The 22365-nt window shown below is 41.1% G+C and overlaps 2 protein-coding genes across 2 annotated transcripts; one reads left to right on the top strand and one right to left on the bottom strand.

Annotated features, from left to right (window-relative positions):
* Positions 1-3860: 3860 nt before the first annotated feature.
* znhit3 (zinc finger, HIT-type containing 3) lies at positions 3861-6442 on the top strand. The gene is made up of 5 exons (XM_075486394.1): positions 3861-4269; positions 4831-4862; positions 4963-5028; positions 5939-6025; positions 6121-6442. The coding sequence occupies exons 1-5, from the start codon at positions 4091-4093 to the stop codon at positions 6315-6317; spliced, it is 561 nt and encodes a 186-aa protein (XP_075342509.1). The 5' UTR covers positions 3861-4090; the 3' UTR covers positions 6318-6442.
* myo19 (myosin XIX) lies at positions 6441-21956 on the bottom strand. The gene is made up of 24 exons (XM_075486393.1): positions 21739-21956; positions 20284-20431; positions 18361-18509; positions 18160-18273; positions 16829-16961; positions 16678-16747; positions 16006-16108; positions 15838-15934; positions 15652-15728; positions 15371-15461; positions 15025-15190; positions 14646-14719; positions 14436-14557; positions 14175-14288; positions 13672-13848; positions 13453-13590; positions 13238-13345; positions 13082-13152; positions 12920-12993; positions 9187-9323; positions 8965-9094; positions 8541-8626; positions 8089-8412; positions 6441-8011 (listed from the first exon to the last, which is right to left on the bottom strand). The coding sequence occupies exons 1-24, from the start codon at positions 21796-21798 to the stop codon at positions 7895-7897; spliced, it is 2880 nt and encodes a 959-aa protein (XP_075342508.1). The 5' UTR covers positions 21799-21956; the 3' UTR covers positions 6441-7894.
* Positions 21957-22365: the final 409 nt, after the last annotated feature.

The following is a 22365-nucleotide window of genomic DNA, read 5'->3' as shown; positions in this document are numbered from 1 at the left end:
GATTATGCTGAAATTTTATTTTTAACGATCTGACCTGAATTCAGAGAGGACAGACAATATTTATCCTAAACAACTTAATCAGTTCGTCATTGGAAAAATGTCTGCTTTCTTGATGCTGTGCTGCTCCCAAGATGAAATCTAACCAAAATATTTTTCTGTCCTGCAGCAAACAACAATCACAGGAGGATAAACTGCAGTGGAGCAGTTCGGCAATTAATTAACAATTAATCATTCAAACTTCTCAAGTTTTCCCAAAAAGTCTGTGTGTGTTTGTATCTTCTTTTGCATTAAGACTTCCCGGACCTGGAAGAGGAAGACATGGATCAAACTCATAATATGAAGACCACTGTTTGTATACTTAGGCCCCAATGAAAACATGAGGGTTGCTTGGGCAAACCCAGAAATGCAATATATGTTTGTCATATGTTTGTCATATGTTTGTCATCTGTTGTCCTAACCTGTGGTGTCTGGTGTTGAGTGTTGTTTGTATGTTGTTATGATCCCAAAACTGTCTGATGATTTTCCACAGCAGAATAAATGGATAATACAGAAGATCTCATGAATGCTGGACAGCAACTTGGTGAGAATTCTGGTGTTGTCCTATAAAGAAGGATTATACCAACTGTGCTGATGTGGATCGTGAGGATGTGTTCCCTAGATAATTTAATTTTTTAAACAGCAAAATAAGGAGATGGTACTGGATTTCTCATTAAAGCTGCACAGCAGGTTGATGACTATTCTAGTTCCTTAAAGCAAGGGTTATACCAACTGGCCAGTTGTTTTGTTTTGGGTTATGTTTATTTTGTTATTTCTTTGATTTTCTTTTGTTTTGTTTATTTTGACTTTGGTTTTGTTTGGGGTCCATATGAAAAATAAATAAATAAAGAATGAATTGGGCATTGAAATTGAACCTATCAAAGAGAGATACCCTAGTATAGAAATACAGTGCAAATGACATTTTGCACTACTGCGCTGCGAGATTTGCTAATATTATTCCACAGATTCAGAACCACTACAGGACGTACGGCCGGAGGACTCATAAGCTTGAGTTCTGGGAGGCCTTGCCCATCATGCCAAGATGATGGTGGAGAACTACACAACGAAATTGTCACAAAAGAAAATTAGTTAGGGAAGGGATGCTGAATATCCCTCAAGGAAGCGATGTACTGGTGACCTCTCCTTCCAAGATTAGTTCTGGATCAGAGTACTGAACATACGTTCAGCCAAGACAAAAACCGAGCACCGACAGGATTGGACCACAGGAGACCACACGACTCGTCATGTGGTCATCTAAGAAAGATATATCATTTAAAAGAAAAGTTAATCATAATTGTTCAAGAGGCTAATATACTCATATAGTCGAGCCTTGGTTAAAATTAAATGTGTTGTATTTCATTTTTAAAGTGTTTAGCTGATTCCTCTTAAAGGCTGATAATGAATCATTTTTAGAATGTCAATTGCCAGTGGGGTGACTCGGCTGTTTGGAGCGGGACCTTAGACTTTGAACGGTAATAAGTTGGTCGGTCGCCAAGTGCAACTAGGGGCCATAGGTGAATTTTTCCCGGTTAAGCCATCGGGTTTTCGCTCCTATTCGCTGCAAACGGTGGACGAGCCTGCTGGTAATGTTAATTGCCTTATGCACTGTTTGAGTGTCAGTAGAATAGAAATGATGTGACATTTGTTGATAAATCAGTGTTGTGTTGTTATGGTACTTATGGGGAAGCAAGGCCTTGCTAACCACATAAGGTTTTAGGCCATAATGAACAAAAAGTCCACACAGAGGATAGGTTCGGGGCCACATACACACAATACATATAGCAAATTATTATTTTCTAAGAAATGTGCTCATTTGCAGAGTTATAATCAGTGACTTATGAAGGTCTTAACCCTCTCGGAAAGAGTTTCTGTTCCGAGTAAAATGATGGAATAGTCCGGATTTGAAGGTGTAGCTTAAGCATTAGAATTATGTTTACTATTTCCATGCCTGTGCAATGAAGATTTGCTTGCTGCTTTAATTGCAATGATGAACAGCTTTCACATAAGCTTACATAATAACACATGAAGTCACATCAAAAGGGGGATGACAGATGTCTCCTAACTGGTTGTGCTACATCTCAAAAGGTAAGTGGCTCTTGCAGTTTGGGGGGTGGCTGCTAAAGTCTTGCTACTGCTAATACAGATGTGCCACAATACAGAAAATGACAGTCCTACCGCAGTTATTTGACTGAATTAGTTGAAATGATAAAATCACTTCAAAAGGGGGATTGTTAAAATTGGCTTTGTTCTTAGACATTATGAATGAAATAGTCTCAGTACTTTTCCATTTGACCTAAAGTGATCCAGGAGTAGAAAGACAAAACAATTGGGAAAGCCTGGGAAAGCAAGGGCAGATTCACACACACACACACTGTTTGGCTGATCCAGAGAATATGACGAAGCATGTTGAACCTACTCATGTCCAATCATACTCGGTCGAATGTGAGTCCAACCTATGACACTATAAATAAACATGATACCCGGAAATCATGGCCAGTCTGACAGACTTCCTACGGGAGCTCTGTTCCACTGAGCCCAGCGCTGATATGCTTTGACGTGTGACTACCAATAAACACTTCATTTTCACTTGAATTACTTCGGTATGTTCTTGAGCCTCCTACTAAAAGAACCGAATCTAACACAGGCATTGTCCAAATCTCACAGCACTGACCACTGCTTGGTAATACCACAGATTCTATAATAGTACAGATACGCCACTCACGGTGCATTTCCGGTTTCCAACGAGGCGATTTTGGTTGCAGTTCCACCCTTTTTCCACGTGGGGCGCTCAATTTTGGAGACCAGAATGAATGGAGTCCTATGGAGCTATACGCCCTTTCGTGCCCTTATCTCAAGATATAATTTTTTCTCTAGTAATTCGAATGTTGTTTTCGAAAGAGGATGTTTAGAAAATACCCATGGCTGAGTTTTAGATTTTTAGAGCCACTCATTAGCTTAAAAAAAGGATTTTAAGTATATATGACGTCATACATAGCTTACGACCGGAGATGCCGCTTTACGGCAACAATCCTGCTTGTTGTTGGTCTCAAAGGCAGCAGCGTTTTCAAGGAAGAGCTGTAGTAAGAGAGAATGTGTGGTAACATCGCAGATTCTTAGGCTGTGGTAACATAAGCGGAAAAAGTCCATCTTAATTCTGTTGTCGCTTGGAATGGAGCCAGCCGTCAAGCGGTGCCTCTGGTCGTAATTCTGGTCGAGCGCTGTCATTAGCACAATGCTAGCGCGTGGTGGACAACAAGAAGCCAACCTGTTAGAAATCAAAGGGATATATGTACTCGTTCAGTAGATTTTTGACTTGAAACCCATGTTGAGCTCTCAGAAACTACATTCAAATCTGAGCGCTCTTGAGGAGACTTAGGTGAAACTGACCATTTGTAGCATCTAGCTCTATTGGGCCCCATTCATTCTGGTCTCCACCGACGCCCCCAGTGGAATTCTGGTGGAACTGCAGCCAAAAAGCCGGTACAATGGGGCTTAATACAGAGTGGCAAGGCTGTTCGTTATAATGGCTGTGGTAATACATACATGCTAGCGTCGCCAGCGTCGCCAATCGAAATATTTCGCCCAACGTGAATTAATTTACTTGATTTATCTTCTAATTACTGTGTGAGTGGTGTACTTTCACATCGAGTGCAAATGACTGAGTAAATCTACACGGGAGGCTTGGTTTGCTCATGTCGGTTTGGGAACTAGTTTCCAGTGCGGAAAACACAGCCGAAGCACACTCCCCGCTACGTCTTTGGGAATCTCCCTCCCCCCCCCCCCCCCCCCCCGACTTCCTCAAACAAACCAGCGTGAAGCAGCCAGGTCAACGAGCGACTCCCAAAAATATAAAGTTTAGATTATTTCATGTCGTCGACTGGCACGTGGCGCTTGCAAAATTTCATGAGTTTTCGATTACCTTTTGCAAAGAATAATAAGAAGAAAGAATAATCCTTACAGATACAATAGGGTCCTTACAGTTTCACTGCTCGGTCCCTAATAAATGAAAAGATGAAACGGTTTTGTTTTGCCTCTCCCGGAAACCAGTGCTTTTATGTTGAAGGACTGTTTACCTAACCGGAAATATTTTATTCACACATGTCCAATCTCGAAACCGGATGATTCGCATTTTCGTCTCTTTTATGCGGCTTTAATTACCAGGATAATGCAGGTATGCAATGTGTGCAGGGAACAGACGCCAAAATACAGATGTCCTGCCTGCAAAATAAGATAGTAAGTAAACGTAAGCTCGCTTCTTACAAACAAGCTAACCGCTAACAAGTTAGCTTCACATTTTTTTTAGCTGTGGTAATTGGAGGTTAAAACTTTTAAGAAAAAGTTAAGGAAAGTAGTCTTGCAATACGTCTTTCTTTTTCTGTTTTGTGTAGGAAATATTCAAAAAGAATACCAAATAGCTCAGCCATATCAGTTAAAGTAACGTAAATTAGAATATATGACGTTTTACGACAGCTTAAAAACCGCCAGTAATTTAAAAGATAAAAAGAATATTTAAATAAATTCAACATTAGAAAGTACTTGCGCGTTAATTAAATCCCTATGTTGTGAGACACAGTGGACATGTGACGATCCCTCGCCCCCACATGGGACGGCATCCCGATTGGGTCAAAACCAATTTTGATTTGACTCTATCCGCCACCGCTGACTTTTCTAAACATATTACACTCTGAATTGTTCAGATCGAACAATTGTTTCATGAAACCAGTTGGGCTTTTTTAGACACTAATTTAAGATGTGATAATTTAATGTTTGACCATTGTGTTGTGACTCTTGCAGTTGTACACTTGGCTGTTACAAGAAGCACAAAGGTGAGCGCGCTGGATTTTTCGTTGTCATGACGATGATTTGTCTGTGGCCTCACTCCGAGGAAATGTTAACGCTTTGACATTTCTTTTATCTCGTCCATAGACTCTTGCTTTCCTGTTGAGAAGCCTTCAACTCTTAATCCTGAATGCACAGATGGTGGCACCTCTGGTATTGTTGCTTTTATTATTTCTGTGGTTTGTTGTGACAAGGTAATGTCCAAAGTCTGTCCTCGAGGGCCGCTGTACTGCAGATTTTTAGATGTTTCCCTGCTTCATATGAAATAATTCTCTTCAAAAGATTGTTAAGTTCTGCACAAGCCTGCTAATGATGTATCTATCTGGGTTGTTCACATTTGGTGCTAACATGCATCCTGGGTTAATAAAAACTCAGGATGGATAGAGGACGCTTTTAGTATTGATCACTTAGGTAACATTCAGAGGTGGTCCAGGACACTTCTGTCTGCTTACTAAAGGTAAAACTAAACACTGTTCACCCAGGGGACGATGCTATTTACTGTAGAGGCAGTGAACAAACCAGCTGTGGGCCCAACTCTAAAACTGTTAAAAGGTGAGAGTCCCCTTTTTTCAGTCAAGAGGGTTGTCTATGTTGTAGTCGAGCTAACTGAACTCAGAAGACAGAAAAAGTGAAAAATCACACACAGCAGCTGGTTTATAGGAAATAATGCAACAGCAATCTGTAGGAACATGTTGAAGAAACCAGTTTTTTTAAGTTGTTTAGAAAACTGCTGACGGCCGATGAGGGGTGAGCTGATTCTGAGCTCTGCAGCATCACCCATCTTTTTCTGCTCCTTCACCTCTCTCATATGTCGTGAACGTATTTGTGATTTTACAGAAGCATCAGTGGACCTGCTGACGTCCTCACTGCAACGTCGGCTACGTGTTCATTTGCATAAGGAGCAGATAGCTGTGATCCAATCATATTCCAATGATTGGATCGTCCAATGCGGGTTAGCTCCAAATGTGAACAGTGCCAGATGATGTTATGAATTGGTGGGAAATGATCCCTCCAGTTGACTCAGTACCACTGACTTTAACACTGAATTGCCGATGCTTTACAGTGTCTGCAGAGCCGTGGAGCGTCGAGGATCTTCTGCACAAAGATGATATAATAGACAAGGTGCCTCTGCAGAGGCTCCAGCTGTTAGGTATTTATCCTACATTACAAACTATAAGTTTTCAAAAGATTGATTACAAAATCCCAACACTTCAGGTAGTTAATCTCTTCTCATTTTTCCTACAGGTCGGTCCAAAGAGCTTAGAGATCTTCTTTGTAACCCCCATCTGAGACGGCTGTTGAGCTCCACCGACCACGCGGAGAACAAGGCTGCCGCGATGAAGGCAGCTATGCGGGAGCCTCTGTTTGTTGAGTTTTCTGATCAGTGTTTGAAAATAGTCGAAAGTGAAACAATAGCATCAACATGCAGCGATGTTTTGTAAAGTTATACCTGCATGTTTTTCCTTTTTTTTTTTTAGTCATTAACCACACATGCCGTGCATGTTATCACAACACAGTTTGTACATAAGGTTCAAATAAATGCTGAAACTTGTTCAAACAGCGTCAAGTCCTGAGTGAAATTTGTGTTTATTTTTTTTTAATTTGTTCATTCAGTTACACAGAACAGTATAAATATGCATCTGCACAGATCAGCCACAACATTAAAAACAGGTTGATAAATAATGTACTGGGACAGCGTCGCACCACAAAAGCTGCAACTGAACGATTCGGGTAACACGAAAAACTTCCCGGATCCCAATCTGAGCGAAGAATCTGCGGGACACATCCCATCTACCAAGGCCACACCCGGCCCAAAGGATCCGCGGCACGACAGCTGCTTTAAATGCTGTGACTGATCTGTGTCATTCAAGTTTCCATACATTGATCCCTCGATACCTGACAAAAACTGATCAAAGAAAACAGCTGGTTGGAGTATAAAGGTTGCAAATTAAACGGCCACAATGACCCCGACATATCCACAAAGCTATGAACAAATTACATATATTGAGTCAAAGCTGTCCCTGATGGTTAATGTCGGATCTAAAACTAAGAGGATAAATGTGATGTTTGTTCAAAGATATACAAGTCATGCTTAAATACTTTTGCTAAAACTGAACGTCATGAAGTTTAATAAAGTCATCTCTGTAAAGAGAAGTTTGTTCTTCATCTCTAACACTGCAGTTAAAAGACTTTGGTATATATGTGTCATACTACGTAAGACCCTTTTTTTCAGAGCAGCAATTCTAATAAACCTGGTTCATCACTTCCCTGTTTAAATTTCATTAAATGTCCTTTTTCTGCATGTAAGCAGATGTGCGTCTTCAACGTGCAAAATGTTCCCTACGTGTGCAATACTTGTTCATTTTAACATTCTTTTAATCAGCAGAAACAACACCCGTAAGTCATCGATGATAATATCTGCAATCAGACTGAGATCTGAATTTAACATCCATAATACACAGAAGATAAATAACCACCTGAATAAATACCTGAGCCGACAGCTCATTTGTTGTTTGAGTGTAGATTTTAAGGCACTTGTCACACAGCCTGATACGGTGATCAGGTGATTCAAAGAGGCAGCAATTTGAGACAAAAACCTGCTGGTCTCTGGCATTTTAAGGTGCTAAGATTGTGCCAAATAGTTTCAGTTCTGCAGACAGAGACAAAGATAAGTTTCTTTAAATGACTGCTTGTCTTGTCCTGCAATGACATAACAATTTCAACATGTTGGGTACATTCTGAAAATGGCCCAAGGGAAAAAAATGTGCCCCATCCTAAATGTACAGAAGATTTTGGATTTGTTAACACTACATTATTGTACCCGACCACCGGTTAAAACTTTATACATAGGTGGGAGTTTTGGCAAATTTCTGGATCCTTGAATAAAAGGGTTAGAATTAGTGTTTTTAAGTGGTAGCACAGAAAACCAGGTTTGTTTCAACTGTGTCAGATTAAAAAAAAACAAAAAAACAGCTACTTTACTGCAAAGCGCCTCTGTGCCAGATGATAACGGTCTCCTTTAGTTTAGAGTTTTCTCCAGAAGGATCGCATTGAACCCTGTCACATCACTCTTCAGGTCAGGCTGCATGTCGGCATACAGAAGTGGGGATCGCTGATAGTGCAGCTTCACAGATCCCTGTGCAGACATTAAAAGAGATAAACAATGACAGAAAACACACAGCTAATAAGAAAATATACTGAACGGGATCTCACCTTGGGTTGAGCCCGTATGGAGGCGAGCCCCTGCTTGTATTGGTTGGTCTTCACCTTGTACTCTCCTTTCCTGGATGGCAGGTTGAGGGAGGTCATCAAAGACATCATCTTCTGGAAGCCTGTGGCTGTCAAAGAAACTGTGATGGATGGGGCAGAGGCCAGAGCCAGGCCCATGGGCCACCCGCGCACGGTGACGGGCTCCGGGATGCTGGAGAGCTGCACTGAGCCTCGTTCCCTGACGACAGGGTTCAACACTGGGACATCCTCCTCCACGAGGTCCTCTGCGTCATCAAGTTCTGCATCAGCCAGGGCTTTCAACAGTGTCTGCCGCAATAAAAAAAACAGTGATTCATGCATTACTCTCCACTCTGAGTAAAGAAAGAACAAGAAATTAGAATATTTGTTTAATAACTCCTTTTGTTATATTGTTTAATATTCTTTCTAAATCTTACCCTCCACTTCTTCCAGGTGTTCTGGATCAGTGCAGCTGCTCTGTTCCATCTCTGGACCTGCTTCCTGACCAGCCAGGACCGCACCACTGCAGGCAGTGAAACACTTTCAAACACTTTAACTCGTTCCCCGATTTTAATAAGCACAAGGTTTGAGTTGTTGTAGAGCGGAATGCTAACGCGCTCCCATTGAAAACAGGCATCAAAAGAACGCGTGTCACCGGCGGTAATTAAATGAACTGTTATCATGTTTGGCAGGCTCCATTTCTGAAGGGATAAACAGATGGACAGTGTGTACAGACACCACCAGCTGGTTCCTGTTGGCCAGACATCAAGTCAAAGCCAGCAGATGCACACCGTGAGATCAAGGCTGCATGGCTTTGCTGATCCTACTCAGCAGCGCCTAGCCAGGTGATTAAAAGTTTACCTGCTTGGATCAAAGTGGCAGACTTCCGGCGGGCGAGGCGTCTGTGTCGCTGGTATCGCAGCCAGCAGCACTGAATGGTGAAGGCACACTGAGACAGGATCTTCTTTCTTTGATCCTCCAGCAAATCTAGCTGCGAGACGAGCCAGGCAGGTCAGCTTATTTACAACATCAACTAAAGGTTGAATAAGATCAAATAGAAAATGTGTATTTTTAGTTAATGACCATCTCTTGGGTGAGAAAAACTTTAGTCCTTCCACAGTGAACCAGTGAATGGCGTTTATCACAGGACAGGTGTTGTAACATCCCACTGAGGAGCTTCTCCACCTCCGGATGAAGAGCGTTGATGTCAGCCTTCAAATCTATGAGAGAGAGGCAGGAATAAGATTATGTGAGGCGCTCGAAACTCAATATATGTCTTAACAGCACTAAAAATGTCACTAATACCACTAATTATTTGACGTGAGGAAAAAATGTAGTGGGTAAAAGGCATGAGAGCAGGAGCTGAGCTGATTACTGTGTTAATTCAGTGCATCTTGCAGATTTGATGATATTCAAGTGCGTACAAAGAAAGAGTAGATGAAAAATGTTATGAATAAACACAAAGCTGCATCAGTGTTTCCCATACATTGAGGAAACTATGGCGGCCCGCCATAGTTTCCTTTTGGCCGCCATAGTTTCCGAATCCCAATTGTTTGAAACACAGCGATTTCCTCGAAAACCACGCAAGTCTGACACATCAAATTTCGTCACTACGTTCAGCCCGCAAGACTAGGCTGACTACGTCATACTCACGATTCTAGTCAGAATGTGGGTCTGATACCGCTCGATAGAGTTTTGAGTATGGGGCGTGTTTCAACCGAACCAGGAGAAAAAATGCCTCTTCGCTCAATTGGATAGACCTACAACCAATCAGGGCAACGTAGTATGTGACGTAGATTAAGCGACACACACTTGTTGTAGGAAGGACGGCAAAAACATCTTTTCTATCGATAAAAGCCTTTATTGTGTTCCTCTGTTCGTCTTTCAAAATTAATGCAATGTGGAGATCCTGTAGAACAGACTCGATGGCAGAATCTACACACCCTAGCTCTCCAGCGGCAGCCATGTTTGTTTCAAACGAAGTCAAACCAAGCGCTCTTTAGTGACGCAGTCGATAATGTCCCTGTTGATCATCTGTCCATCATCGTATAAAGCCCGCCCTGGCAATCTGATTGGGTCGACCAATTCCATGTCGGGCATAATGATTTCCCAACTGAGCAGAGCCAGACCGAACTTCCTGACCAAAATTTTTATGGGCGGGGCTAAGTTCGGCTGGTACCCAGGCTACCGCAAGACTGACCAACCCTGCGAAATCTCGCGTGAAAACGTCATGCCGTTCAAATTTTATCCCCACGAACCTGTTTTTCAATGCGGTAAGTAAAATCTTCCGTGCGGTATTTTTTTTGTAATAAACACTTGTATTTTCTGTTTCATGCAATAATAATATTACTATACAACAGGTGAATTAGTAATTAAACATGTCCTAAAGTGTGCAATGTCAGAGTTTTGAAGTTTAGTGGCAAAAAAGGTTTATGTGTTATTAGTCGCTGTCGGGGCGATTGACACACACGTTATAGATCAGTGGGTGCGCGTGCATAAAGGTCAGCTGTAATCATCGTGATTTCGTTGACAAACATTTTTTTTGACCTATTTATATTATGAGAAATAATGTGAAATTTGAGCAATGACGAGTACACTAGTATGTTGTCCGTCCGGTATGTTGCATAAAAAAAAAAATAGTAAGCTCAATAGTTTCTGTTTAAAATAAGGTGTTTCAACCGTCCCGACTAGGCGGGGCGTTTGAAACAAATGTCAACTTACGTTCAAAGTTAAAAAACAGCTTGATCATCCAACATATGTATTAAATTACACATGTAACTAAGAGAGTACACATGTGAGTTGTTAATCACATGATCAAATTATTTGTATACATAATGTCATCTTTGAAAAAGACGTTTAACTGAAGTGTTTCAAACGACCCGGCGCTCCCCTACGAACGACACCAGCAATGGTTTGACATATTGCTTATTTTGCGCATCTGAGACAGCAAGAGGAGACAACCTTCATAAGCAAACAGTAAAAGAAGACCTACACACAGTTTAACCAAGATCTATACATTAAGGTAAGTGCATTCGAACACAGCTTCTGTATCACATTTATTACTCTGTAAATCCCAGCGCAACAGTTGCGTGAATAACGGTACGGTAGCCTAATCAGCTTGCTCGAGGGTGAGAGCTCGTATTTTCAAGGAACTTGAATTCTTAGTGGTATTTGGCATAAAATCTACTGGCAGGTAGCTTGATAAGCAAGACCCTCTGTAGCCTACTTGGTGGAATAAGTAGAGGGGGTGTGGCTCGTCAGGCTAACCGACAGGGCCGTGGGAATAATTTCTGGACCGACGCTTTTTTTGATAATGTGAAAAAAAATCAAGATATTTTGCGGGATAATACCAAATCGTGAAGACAGTGGGAAATAAGCCAGAAATAGGGAAATAGGGTTGACAGGTATGAATAGACCTAGGCCTACTAACTATACTTTAGTTTTAAAACTGGTCTCTTTTTTTCGTGCAATATAGCCAGTGATGGAGAAAAGGAAACGGCAGGGGAATACTGCGCTGTGCTGTGGACTTCAGTTTTGGCTTGTTCTTAAAACACACACCTTATTTTATTTAAATGTACAATGTACTGCCCACTCTCATGCCTTTACCTCTCAGGACAAGAGCCAAGCTGAGACACTGTCACTCCGAGCCAGTCAGTGTGATGAATGGGGGCAGCTCTACCCCTTACTCAGCCACCTGGCAGCAATTGCCCTTGTTGTGCCTGTTTCAAGCGTCAATTGTGAAAGGGACTTCTCTACAATGAACAGGGTAAGGATCTGCAGGCACATCAGTGATCAGTGAAATACAATTACATTTGCCCATTGTTTTTTATGCTCAAATCCCACCTAAATTGTAAAAGCAAATTTTGCCATTTTAGGTCAAAACAGACCTTCAGAACAGACTCCAAGGAGAGCACCTCTCAGCCTGTCTGAGAATATCCATTAATGGGCCGGAGCCAGAGGATTTGGATTATAAAAGGGCACTAGAGCTCTTTTTTTCAAAGCCACGAAAGATTAGATGCTCTAATTCAGGGTGTCGTCTTTGCAATTAGAGAGTTTTGTGCATGTGATGTTCTCTTTCAAACTTGCTAGTGTTGTGAATAATTTTCAAAATAAATTATGCTAGGTTTTTAAAAGGATAGGTATGTTGAGTCTATTTTCAAATTTGCACTCGCACAAATTTATCCCCCCTTCGGGGGGCTGCCCCCATAGTTTCCAAAAGTTCTGTGGGAAACACTGCTGCATTCAATGTGGATCAGCGATAAGAGTAAGAGCATAAGACATGACAGCAGCCCTGTGAGATTAGAATGACGTTAACCTGCTGATTTAAGCAGGTGTGATGTTTAACACATTCACCATCTAAGGTAAACATGGAGGTTTATTTAAACGAGAAGAACATGCTTGTTTGTGTATTAAAGTTTAGACCAAACCGGTGCCGAGGCATATCGTAAAGCTAAGCTGCCAGTCTGGTTAAAAACAGCCAAACGGTCGGGTTGAAGGGAATATAAGTAAAGAATACAATAACAAAGAATTAGAGGAGACACATGCAAAGCAAGCTCTGAGTGACAGGCATGCGTTCATTTACCTGTAAAGTTCTTAAGATGTTGCAAAATAAGTTAGAAAGTCTTGTTTTTAAGCACCCAACTAAAAAAAGTCCCAAGGAGAGCAGAGAACTGAGGGTCATATTTACTAAGAGGGCTTAATGAAAGGAAAGAGGAATATACCAGCAAACCTAAAGAGAGGAAATAAAATCACTCTTCGCCAACAGTTAACATGCAAAAATTTAACATAAAATGATTAAACAATTTCATGCACTTACCCACACTGTGAATCCCTGATCCTGAATGTTTTGATATCAGTCTATAACGCTGCATGAAGCTCTGGAGAGGAATCCTATGCAACAAAATAACAAGTCAACCAAGAGTTAGGAGAGATCAAACTGTACTGAAACTGAGGTTTAATAAAGGGCAAAGGGCAGCACCTTATTGGAAAGCCAGCAGCACTGATATGAATGGTCTCTACAATCCCACAGGCCTCCAACTGCGCGATAACCTGACAGTGGATGGAAAGCATAGAATAACACATTTTCCTTTTGTGAAAGTAGACAGAGCAGTAAATGTGTGAGCGGAGGACCTACTTCTTCCTTTTTAAAGGTCAACGGCTTAGAGTCGGGGTTAGGTTTGATGCAGCGGGTGTAGTGAGGAGTTGTGGTGTGGAGGATCTTCATCAGGCTCTCAAGCGAGTTCTACGATAAGATGCTTACATCATCAGTACCATAACCTTCTTGGGAGAAACTACACAGGCGCTGACAAGCTGATAAAACTGGTGATAAAGGCTGGAGTTTGCTGCTACCTTGAACTTGGACACCACGGTGACTTTACTGAGCGCCTTGGTGGTTGGGTTCTCCGTTTCCAAGTCAGTAAAGATCTGGTGTAGCAGGGGGTTGTCAGACTTCTGAAGCAGGCTGATGAGCTCTGGTGGTACTGGGTCCTAAAACACAAAACCCAGTAGAAGATAAGCACATGGATGTATAGATAATTTATTCTAACTTGGTTTAAAAGGTTTTCTCACCTTGTTTTTCTCTACCATGCCCTCTATCTGGTAGTTAACTCTGCCAGCATAGTGGGTCACAGTGAAGTGTGGCACCTTGCTGAACTTGTCCCAGCTGATGTTGGTGTTGTCACAAAGTTCCTTCTCCAAACGAACCCTCAACATTTTTGCATCTGAGGCTCGATTAAGACGACTCTCCTTTAGAACAAGAATAGAAAAGGCATCGCAACATCTACTCAATATAATAGTAACCAAGAAAATCACTGCGGCTCTGTTCCACGTGAAAGTAAAAAATGAGCTTTTAAGGAGGATAGAAATTAAAATTAGGATCAGGTTAAACATGATACACTCCTTTGTTTTTACAACAATATTGAAGATTGTTTTGCTTTGTGTTCTAGTGCCTTTTGTATGTGCCCACACACGATAACACTAATATGTGACACGCAGAAGCAAATCCTGTTGTGACGACCAAAGAAAGACTCAATCAGGGAATAAAAATAAGTAAAAGCAAATGGCCAACATACCTCATTAAGAAGAGAAAACACACTGATAGGGGTTCCTTCTATGAGATCCAGACAGCTCTGGTTGTCTTGGTATTTGACAAAGGACCACTTCAACCCCTCTGAAACATATTCCTCCTGAGAGAAGCAGTACTTAACTTTAACATTTAAATATAATATCTATTTCTTATGTCACAAACAAGTTGAGACATTGGTACAATAAGCAGATAAACTGTGGCCCTACTAACATCTCAGTATGAAAGTGGAAAAACGATAGGACGCTACCTGCTGAGCTCTGAGATAATGTGCCACAAAGTGCTGCTGGAGTTTCTCGTTGGCGTAGTTGATGCAAAGCTGCTCCAGGTTATTGATGTTAAAACACTCAAAGCCGTACACATCTAGGACTCCTGCAGGTTTCAGAGGAGAGGAATGTGTGAACTTGTGTAAAGAAACTGAATATTTGTGTTCAGCTGTCAGAGAAAATAATGCCTTCACCTATAAAGTTGCACCATGTGGATTTGTCCGCACGTATGCTGTTGTTGATGAACGTAACCAGCCATTCAAATAATCTGCGTGGAAAAAGTAGCACAGGGTGCGTGTGGGGGTGGGGGGCATGGGAATATGAGAGAATACAATTAACATGATAGCACATACTGCACAGTTAGCATCCACCAAACCACAAAGAGCCTATAATAATGATATGCAGACATGCCATGACCTCTGCTTTGTTTAATATAAACAAAAAAGGTATGATGGTTAACATTTTAAGTGTTCGCTGGAGAGAAGAGTGTGACGCCAACTTAGTCACACAACAAAAACAGGCTCCTGCATCAGCAGCCATTATAACAAAATATAAAACTGTTGTCTTTCTTACTGGGCGTAAATGACCTTGGCCAGGCAGTCTCTCCTCACACTACACTCCGCCTGGGAACAGGGCTTGAGCAGGCTTTGCTTCCCCGCCTTCAGAGTCCTCACTCTTAAACACGTCTGAAGCTCCGCAGCAGGGACAAAAAGAAGCTCTGCAGCTCTCTGCAGGAAGTCTAAAACACAGACAGACAATGTAATTCACGAAATGAGAGCTTCTGCAGAGGATCAGTTGTATTGTTTGTACACGGGCCTCTGTATTCCAAACATACATCTTTCTTAATTTTCAAATAACTCCTTTTGTGTAAAAGACTGTTAAAAGTGTAATAAATATCAAACTCAGTCACATCAAATACCTTCAGACTGTTTATCGAGGTGACATGGCTGCGATTCATCTGTTGAGGAGGAGAAACTCACATTTCCCAACTGAAGAATCCCAGCTAAAATCTGTAATAAATAACAACAACCTAAATATAACTGCTATAATAATAAGTGGTAACAAATTATTATAGGATTATTCATGTTTAGTATTTGTCAACAATCACAACCACTCTTACAAAGATATGTCTTATTCCATTATCAAACATTCATTTATTGCTTTTCAATGGTAAATAAAGAAAAATTAGGTTTCCTTTACCCCAAAAATCTGTCTTTGTCTTTCTGCATTGATTCCAAGATTATTCATTGCCTCAACAGTCCCATGAAGATGATCCTCTGTAAAACATTAAAGGTTGTTATCTGTACAAAACAGACCAAAATGGATACAAATATCCATAAGATATGCAAGACAGAGGCTTAATGCACGTAAAAAGTGAACACCAACCTTCGACTTGTTGTTCAGAATTGGGTAGCCAAACAAAGCTTTGGTCATGTGGCATCTTCCACTCTCTTCTCTGCTCATCTGTGGCCCCTTTTATCATCTGAAACACATTCATCTCAGTTCTGCACATCCACGAATGAGAGAAACCACGAGGCTCAGCACAGCTCTCACCTGGTAGAAGATGTGGAAGTTCCTTTCATTGGCTGGCTGACAGGACACCCTGGTCTTCTCAAGGAGATACGTTTGCACCGACGCCCCGACTAACAGCTGACACCTTCATATAAAAATAAAATGTTTCACAAAATGAGCCGAGGCCATCTGAGATGATTAACTCATTGGCTGCCAGCCATTTTCAGTTCAGAGCCACCCATACTGCCAAGTGTTTTTCAGTATTTTGACTGATTTTCCAAGACCCACAGAAAAGTGTGTCTTATGACTATGTACACACCGAAATTACCAAAAGAAAGACTAGACTCTCTTCTTTGATCAGGAAAAAAAAGTTTGTTTCTACCATTTTCAGTCTTTTAGTAATAGACAGTAGAACATGGGTTGGTTTCACCCAAAACAGCTGTTTGACCCAAAAAATTGAGAAAACGAGCTTTTTTTTTGTGCATAGTGGCACTGCTGCCATCTAGCGGATAATTTTGCCAGTATATTCTCTGTTTAGTGTTTATAAGCCTAAGATTTAGTGACGAACTCCGCTAGATTGTCCCCCAGCCCGCTCCGTTAAAAACGCAATGGACGTCTATTGACGTCTTTGGCAGTGAACGTTTTTTTTTTTTAAATTGACGTCTATAGACGTCAATGGCACCGAAAGAGTTAAGAAAGAAATGCGGTAGTTACCTGTCTAGCTGCAGCTGGATGTACTTCCCAAATCGACTGCTGTTGTTGTTGCGAAGCGTGCAAGCATTGCCTACAAGAAGGGAACGCTGCCGATGAGAGACTGTTCACACTATTAAATTTCATAGTAAGAAAATGTCATTGACTGTCTTACCAAAAGCTTCCATTATAGGATTGGAGTCTAACACTCTTTGCTCTATCCTCTCCACTGTGTCCTGACTCATCAACACTGATGAGGAGGCTGCCACAGTGGCATAGTACTTCATCAGGCAACGCGATGTCCATGTCTATGAGGAAAGGAATCATTGACAGACAAACAACAAGCATTAAATCATTAACAAAAGAAACATTAGTCTAGTAAAGATTGTCCTTTTGTCCCAACTATCGTCCTAAATGATAATGCTGAACTCATGGATCATTTTGAAGACTTATTCACACTATTTATTTGGTTTTAGCCACAGTCCAAAACTCTGATAATCAGGTTACTATAATGTAGGATAAATAAAAGTATTTGACAACATGGACGTGGAACTAAAGTCAGTATTGATTGTTAAAATAGTGATAGCAAACGATTACATAAGAAAGCAGAAACTGAAACCAAACAGATCGATGTGGCAGCTGTAAATGAGAGAAAATGAGTGAGAGAAATCACTTGTTAGAGGATTTCTGTGGATAGTTAAAGGTAGGGTAGGAGATCCTGGATTTTGAGTCCAGCGAAGCTGCATTTTGAAAATACACAGGTCAAAAGTCCCAACCCTTTTCTTCAGACTTTCCCCCCGAAGCCACGCCTCTAGAGTACATTAACGCGCAATGCTTGTTCACGGGCACGAAGGTGCACGAGCGTTGTTCTGACAGCAACCATCGATCGTTGCCGTATTTAGTATTTAGTATTTAGTATATGCTAACGATACGTTTAATAATGCTAGGTGCTAGCCAAGCTGGCTCTAGTTTAGCTTCCTGCCAAGCTTCTGGACGCGTAATTCGTTCACGGAGCAGGGTACGCGCACAGGGGGAAGGAGGGGGAGGGAGGAGCAGATTGCAGTTTGATAGACGCATCAGAATCCAATCATCGTTAACGGTCCGTTCAGTATGATTGGATAGTGTTTTTCCTAGATTGTACGTTCTAGAGGCCACTAAAACTTTTCATTTTTGTGTTGCAATGGGGGTGTGAAGAGTATTTCAAGCAGTATGTGAAAAAATGCTCCAGAAAAAGAACCCCTACCCCACCTTTAAGGGTGTGGCATATATGTTGCATTGAAACAAACAAGAAATATTAGTCGTTTTCAGAGCATGAAACATGAAAGTTTTTAATGTGCTTAGTCCGTATTCTACAAACTATAAACGAACCCAACTATAGTAGTTAACTTTGTGGCAATAAAAGTAGCTACAAAAAAAAAAAATATATATATATATATATATATATATAAATACTAAAGTGACATCTTTTCATGTGATGGGTTTACTTTGTGATAGGTGCTGGTTTACCTTTCCAGCTCCACTCTCACCGCTGACCACCAAGGACTGGTTCACTGGCTCAAGGTAACCCTGAATATTCCTGTACGCCTCTTCAGCCACAATAAAGATATGTGGTTTGAAGTCCTGTTGACAAATTTGCACAGACTTTTAAGGTGAACTCTCCTGTTTATATCACTTCTCAGTGAGAGGATGCTGCGACGCTGTAATTACCTGAGGCTGAAGAGCGCAGTGATACTCCTTCATCACATCAAGGGAGTAAAGATCCGGGATGGACTGGAAGGGGTTCAGAGCCACCAAGGTGCAACCAGCATGAGTGTAAAACACTTTCGCACTGTACCTGGCCTGCAGGCATTTCAGCACTACCAGGGAAATATATCACTCATTAGTTGATTGTCTCATACTAAGAAAAAACAGAGTCAAACAGATAACCTTTAAAACAAGACACATTTGTGACATAACAAAGTAACTGAAAAAAAAACTGAACCAAGGGTCCGTCTTAGCACATATTTCCTGCCTTCTGAACAACGCTCTGGGCCACTGAAATACTAAAAAATATTAACTATCAAAAAAAATCCTGGGGTGGTCGGTGGCATTGTGGGCTGTGCAGGCGCCCCATGTATAGAGGGTACAGTCCTCACTGCAGTCGGTCCGGTTCGAGTCCCGTTTCGGACGGCCATTTACTGCATGTCACTCCCCTTCTCTCTGCCCCCTGCTTCCGGTCTCTCTCTTCAACTATCCTGTCCATTAAAGGCATAAAAAGCCCCCCCAAAAATATTAAAAAATAAATAAATCCTTCATTACATAAAATAACATTATTGATAAACATTCAAATGCAGTTCAATCACAGCAATCCACTATTTGTAGAACTAACTGTTTCCATGCTGTAACTCTGACCTCTGCTGTTAATAAACTGTTATGTTATGTTCTTTCCCTTAAACTGAAACTAACAGCACTTTGAAACTTGACCTAAGGACAAACTCTGATCTAGCTTACACAGTGCTGGTATACCTGTATTTTTATCTCAAAGTAGGTAACTGAGGGTGAATATTAAGTGTCTACCGAGGAGAAAACAATGCCTTTGGTTCTGTCATTTGAGTGGAACTCGTCTCCCATCTTTGTACATATTCATACTTTTTAATCCTTGAAGATTTGATCTTGATGTGGGCAAACACGGGTGTTTATGAACGCGACAGGGTTAATTCACATCAACTAATTCCTGGTGTTGACGCTATCATCTGAACCTCGATGTACACCACACGAGCAGAAGAAGACTAGTTGAAAAAGAAGGATTTCGTCTGCCCGAAAACAAACGCTGATAGATGAACACAACATGGACCAAGAACATCCAAACATAAAGACTTGATTCATGATTTTCAGCTTCTAAACATAGGAGTCATGTTGCCCGTTACAGTTTGGTACAAGCGTCAGAAGCACCGTTGCCCTGCTGCATATTTTCCATTTGAGACTGCAACACAGAACCTCCTGGAGTTATTCACTTATCAAAATATACATCAGAGAAGCTGGTTTTTATCGACTCTCTGCTGGTTCAATATAAAAAGGATCCCAGTTCAAATGGCATGGCAAGCCAGGACTGAACTTTCTGCTATGGTTCTACAAGTGTGAACAAACCTTAATATGCAGCAAAAACCAAGTAATAAAAGATTAAGATTAAGATCAGATTTATTGGTCATGCATACATGCATACACACGAAATTTGTCCTCCGCTTTTAACCCATCCAGGTTGGCACCTGTTTGACACACACATGCACATGCACAGGGTCACACACTCAGAGACAGATGCCAACCTGGAGCAGTGGGCAGCCATGAAGCGCCCGGGGAGCATGGGGGGTACGGTGCCTTGCTCAAGGGCACCTCGGCCGTGACAAGGAGGTGGACTGACACCCCTCCAGCTATCAGTTCCACCAGTCTTTTTTTGAGTGGCGAGAGTGGGAATCGAATCGCCAACCGACAACCAACTCTAACCACTGAGCCACGGCCGCCCACGATGTGGGAAAGATGTTGGTGTGGAAAAGGTTTTGCTACCCTAAACTAAAATTCCAGTTAGGCGAGAACTAGTGTTTATGTTGTCAAACAGTAGAGGAACTCCAATGACATTGTAGCCCTGTTTAATACCTGTTGTTGGGGTCACCGGGTTGACTTTGGTGAGGTCATCATAGGTGTGGAGTTGGTCTTCATCAATGAGGAAGGCTTGAACTTCCCCCTCCAGTGAATCGATGAGGGATGGGTGAGGAGAGGGGACTCTCTGGATGACTCCTTTCCCCTGTGTGGATAAGGAAAAATGAGAAAAAAGTCAAAAAAGATAATCTGTCTGAAGCCAAAGAGATGACAGATGGGATATGTTTTATGCATACTGTATTTATTATTCCCACAACATAAGGGGAATATTTCAATCAGAAACATTGTTTAACTGAAAATAAAAGCCAATTTGTTGTACCCAGTCACCGTATGTCTTCGTGACTTTAATACCCAATCCAAATCTGTCCCCTGGCCCTTGCCTCTGTTTTTCAGAGGTAAGCTTCTCCTTTTCTCTTAGGGATCGAGAAGTAGAGATCATCCAGCCATCCAAATGGCCCCCATAGCCCTGGCTGAGGGGCTAAATGACCATTTCTCCTTGATCCCTGAAAGATCAGGGGTACTATGGCCCCAAGTGTGATTGTATCAGTTTCATTAATGGGTCAAACTTTCCTAAATTGTGAAAAGCCTTTCCAACCATTCTAGTGATTATAATACAGATAATGTTTTATTTTTAGAGACCTTAAACACACACTCCAGCGATTGCTAAATGTTGAAGAATGTCAAAAATAATACATTTGCCAATTCAATTACAATGAGATCAGGCAGTCAAATGCAGGTCTGCTTTATCCTGCCACATGACCTAAACCTGCAGCCCGTCAGCTGTCCATGGCACTGAATTTGTACAGACACATTTAATCCAATAGCAGGTAGCCTACATCCCATCATTCTCTAAGGCCACTTTTAAACCATGGGAATAATCTTAATGCAATTCATGTAATACCTAACATTACATGACTAATAACACAATGTGACACATCGCTAGCACATACAATAAAGCAGTATGTTTGTTATGTTATGGTATTATAAAGCAGTAAATAAAAACCACGTCATCAAAGGGATTTTTCAGATTTTCTTACACCTATTTAAGCTTCAAAGATGTAAATTTGTAACATTAACAGGGACTGATAAGTACTAAATATTGATGTTACGAGCCAACACAACAACAACATAATTTTACATCGAAAAGGGCAAAAAAGGAACATATGTTGCTGTCTTCTTTAAAATTTTGCAAAATAAAATCGCAACTGTGGGGTCTATTTTTTTCATCAGGCGCATTAATATTGCTATTCGGTCACAGGTATGTATACTTTCATAAAACACATTTAAACTCGTATAAATATAAACCAATCATAACAAGAAACAGTCACGGCTTTACAAATGTCATTTAAGTCAAGGTAAACTTATTATTAATGTTTACGTTTTAAAAACAAAACGGGAAAATGTCCAAACAACTGGCTGCAATTGTCAACGGTTCTTCACGTCCAAACTTACGGTTGTTCCTGCATTCCTGTATCTTACTTTACGGTCACGTCGGTGGTCCGCAGAATTCATTGATTTAATCTTCTCCCTTTAATATATGTCGGTCAAAACAATATGACAGTAACTGTGCCTCGCTTACAGTTGTTATTCTACTTAGAAGAGACTAAACTCAACATTTCCATTACAGTCTACAGTCCCGCGAGGACGCTTTCCCTAACTGCTGCCTCCTCCTGACTGACCAACTGCCTCCCAGATTCCCCAAACCACACATTATTCCCGCCCTCTTCCTGATGCTTCAGGGACTCATCTATACCATCGTACAACGTCCAACAGTGCCTTCAACGGCTAAAATTTGCACTATTCCTACAACCATAGATCTCAGTTATTTCTATAGCCAAATGAAGCTTAATCAATTTGATTGCATTTAAATTTAGCTTAAAAATACAGCTATAAATTTACCCCAGTATGTCTACTTTCCCCCTTATGTGCCGGAAAGTATTACAGATCAACGTATGTTATAGCTGCAATTACTGTTTTTACTACAACTATTTTACTTTTATATTAAAAATCTTACTAATCGTGCATCATGCTATTAATAATTTCATACTAACAAGAAACTTGTGCATTACATATTGGATG

Source organism: Odontesthes bonariensis, chromosome 16, assembly GCF_027942865.1.
Source record: "Odontesthes bonariensis isolate fOdoBon6 chromosome 16, fOdoBon6.hap1, whole genome shotgun sequence".
Taxonomy (NCBI): Eukaryota; Metazoa; Chordata; class Actinopteri; order Atheriniformes; family Atherinopsidae; genus Odontesthes; species Odontesthes bonariensis.
Note: the sequence above shows the minus strand (reverse complement) of the source record. Positions and strands in the feature narration are given on the sequence as shown.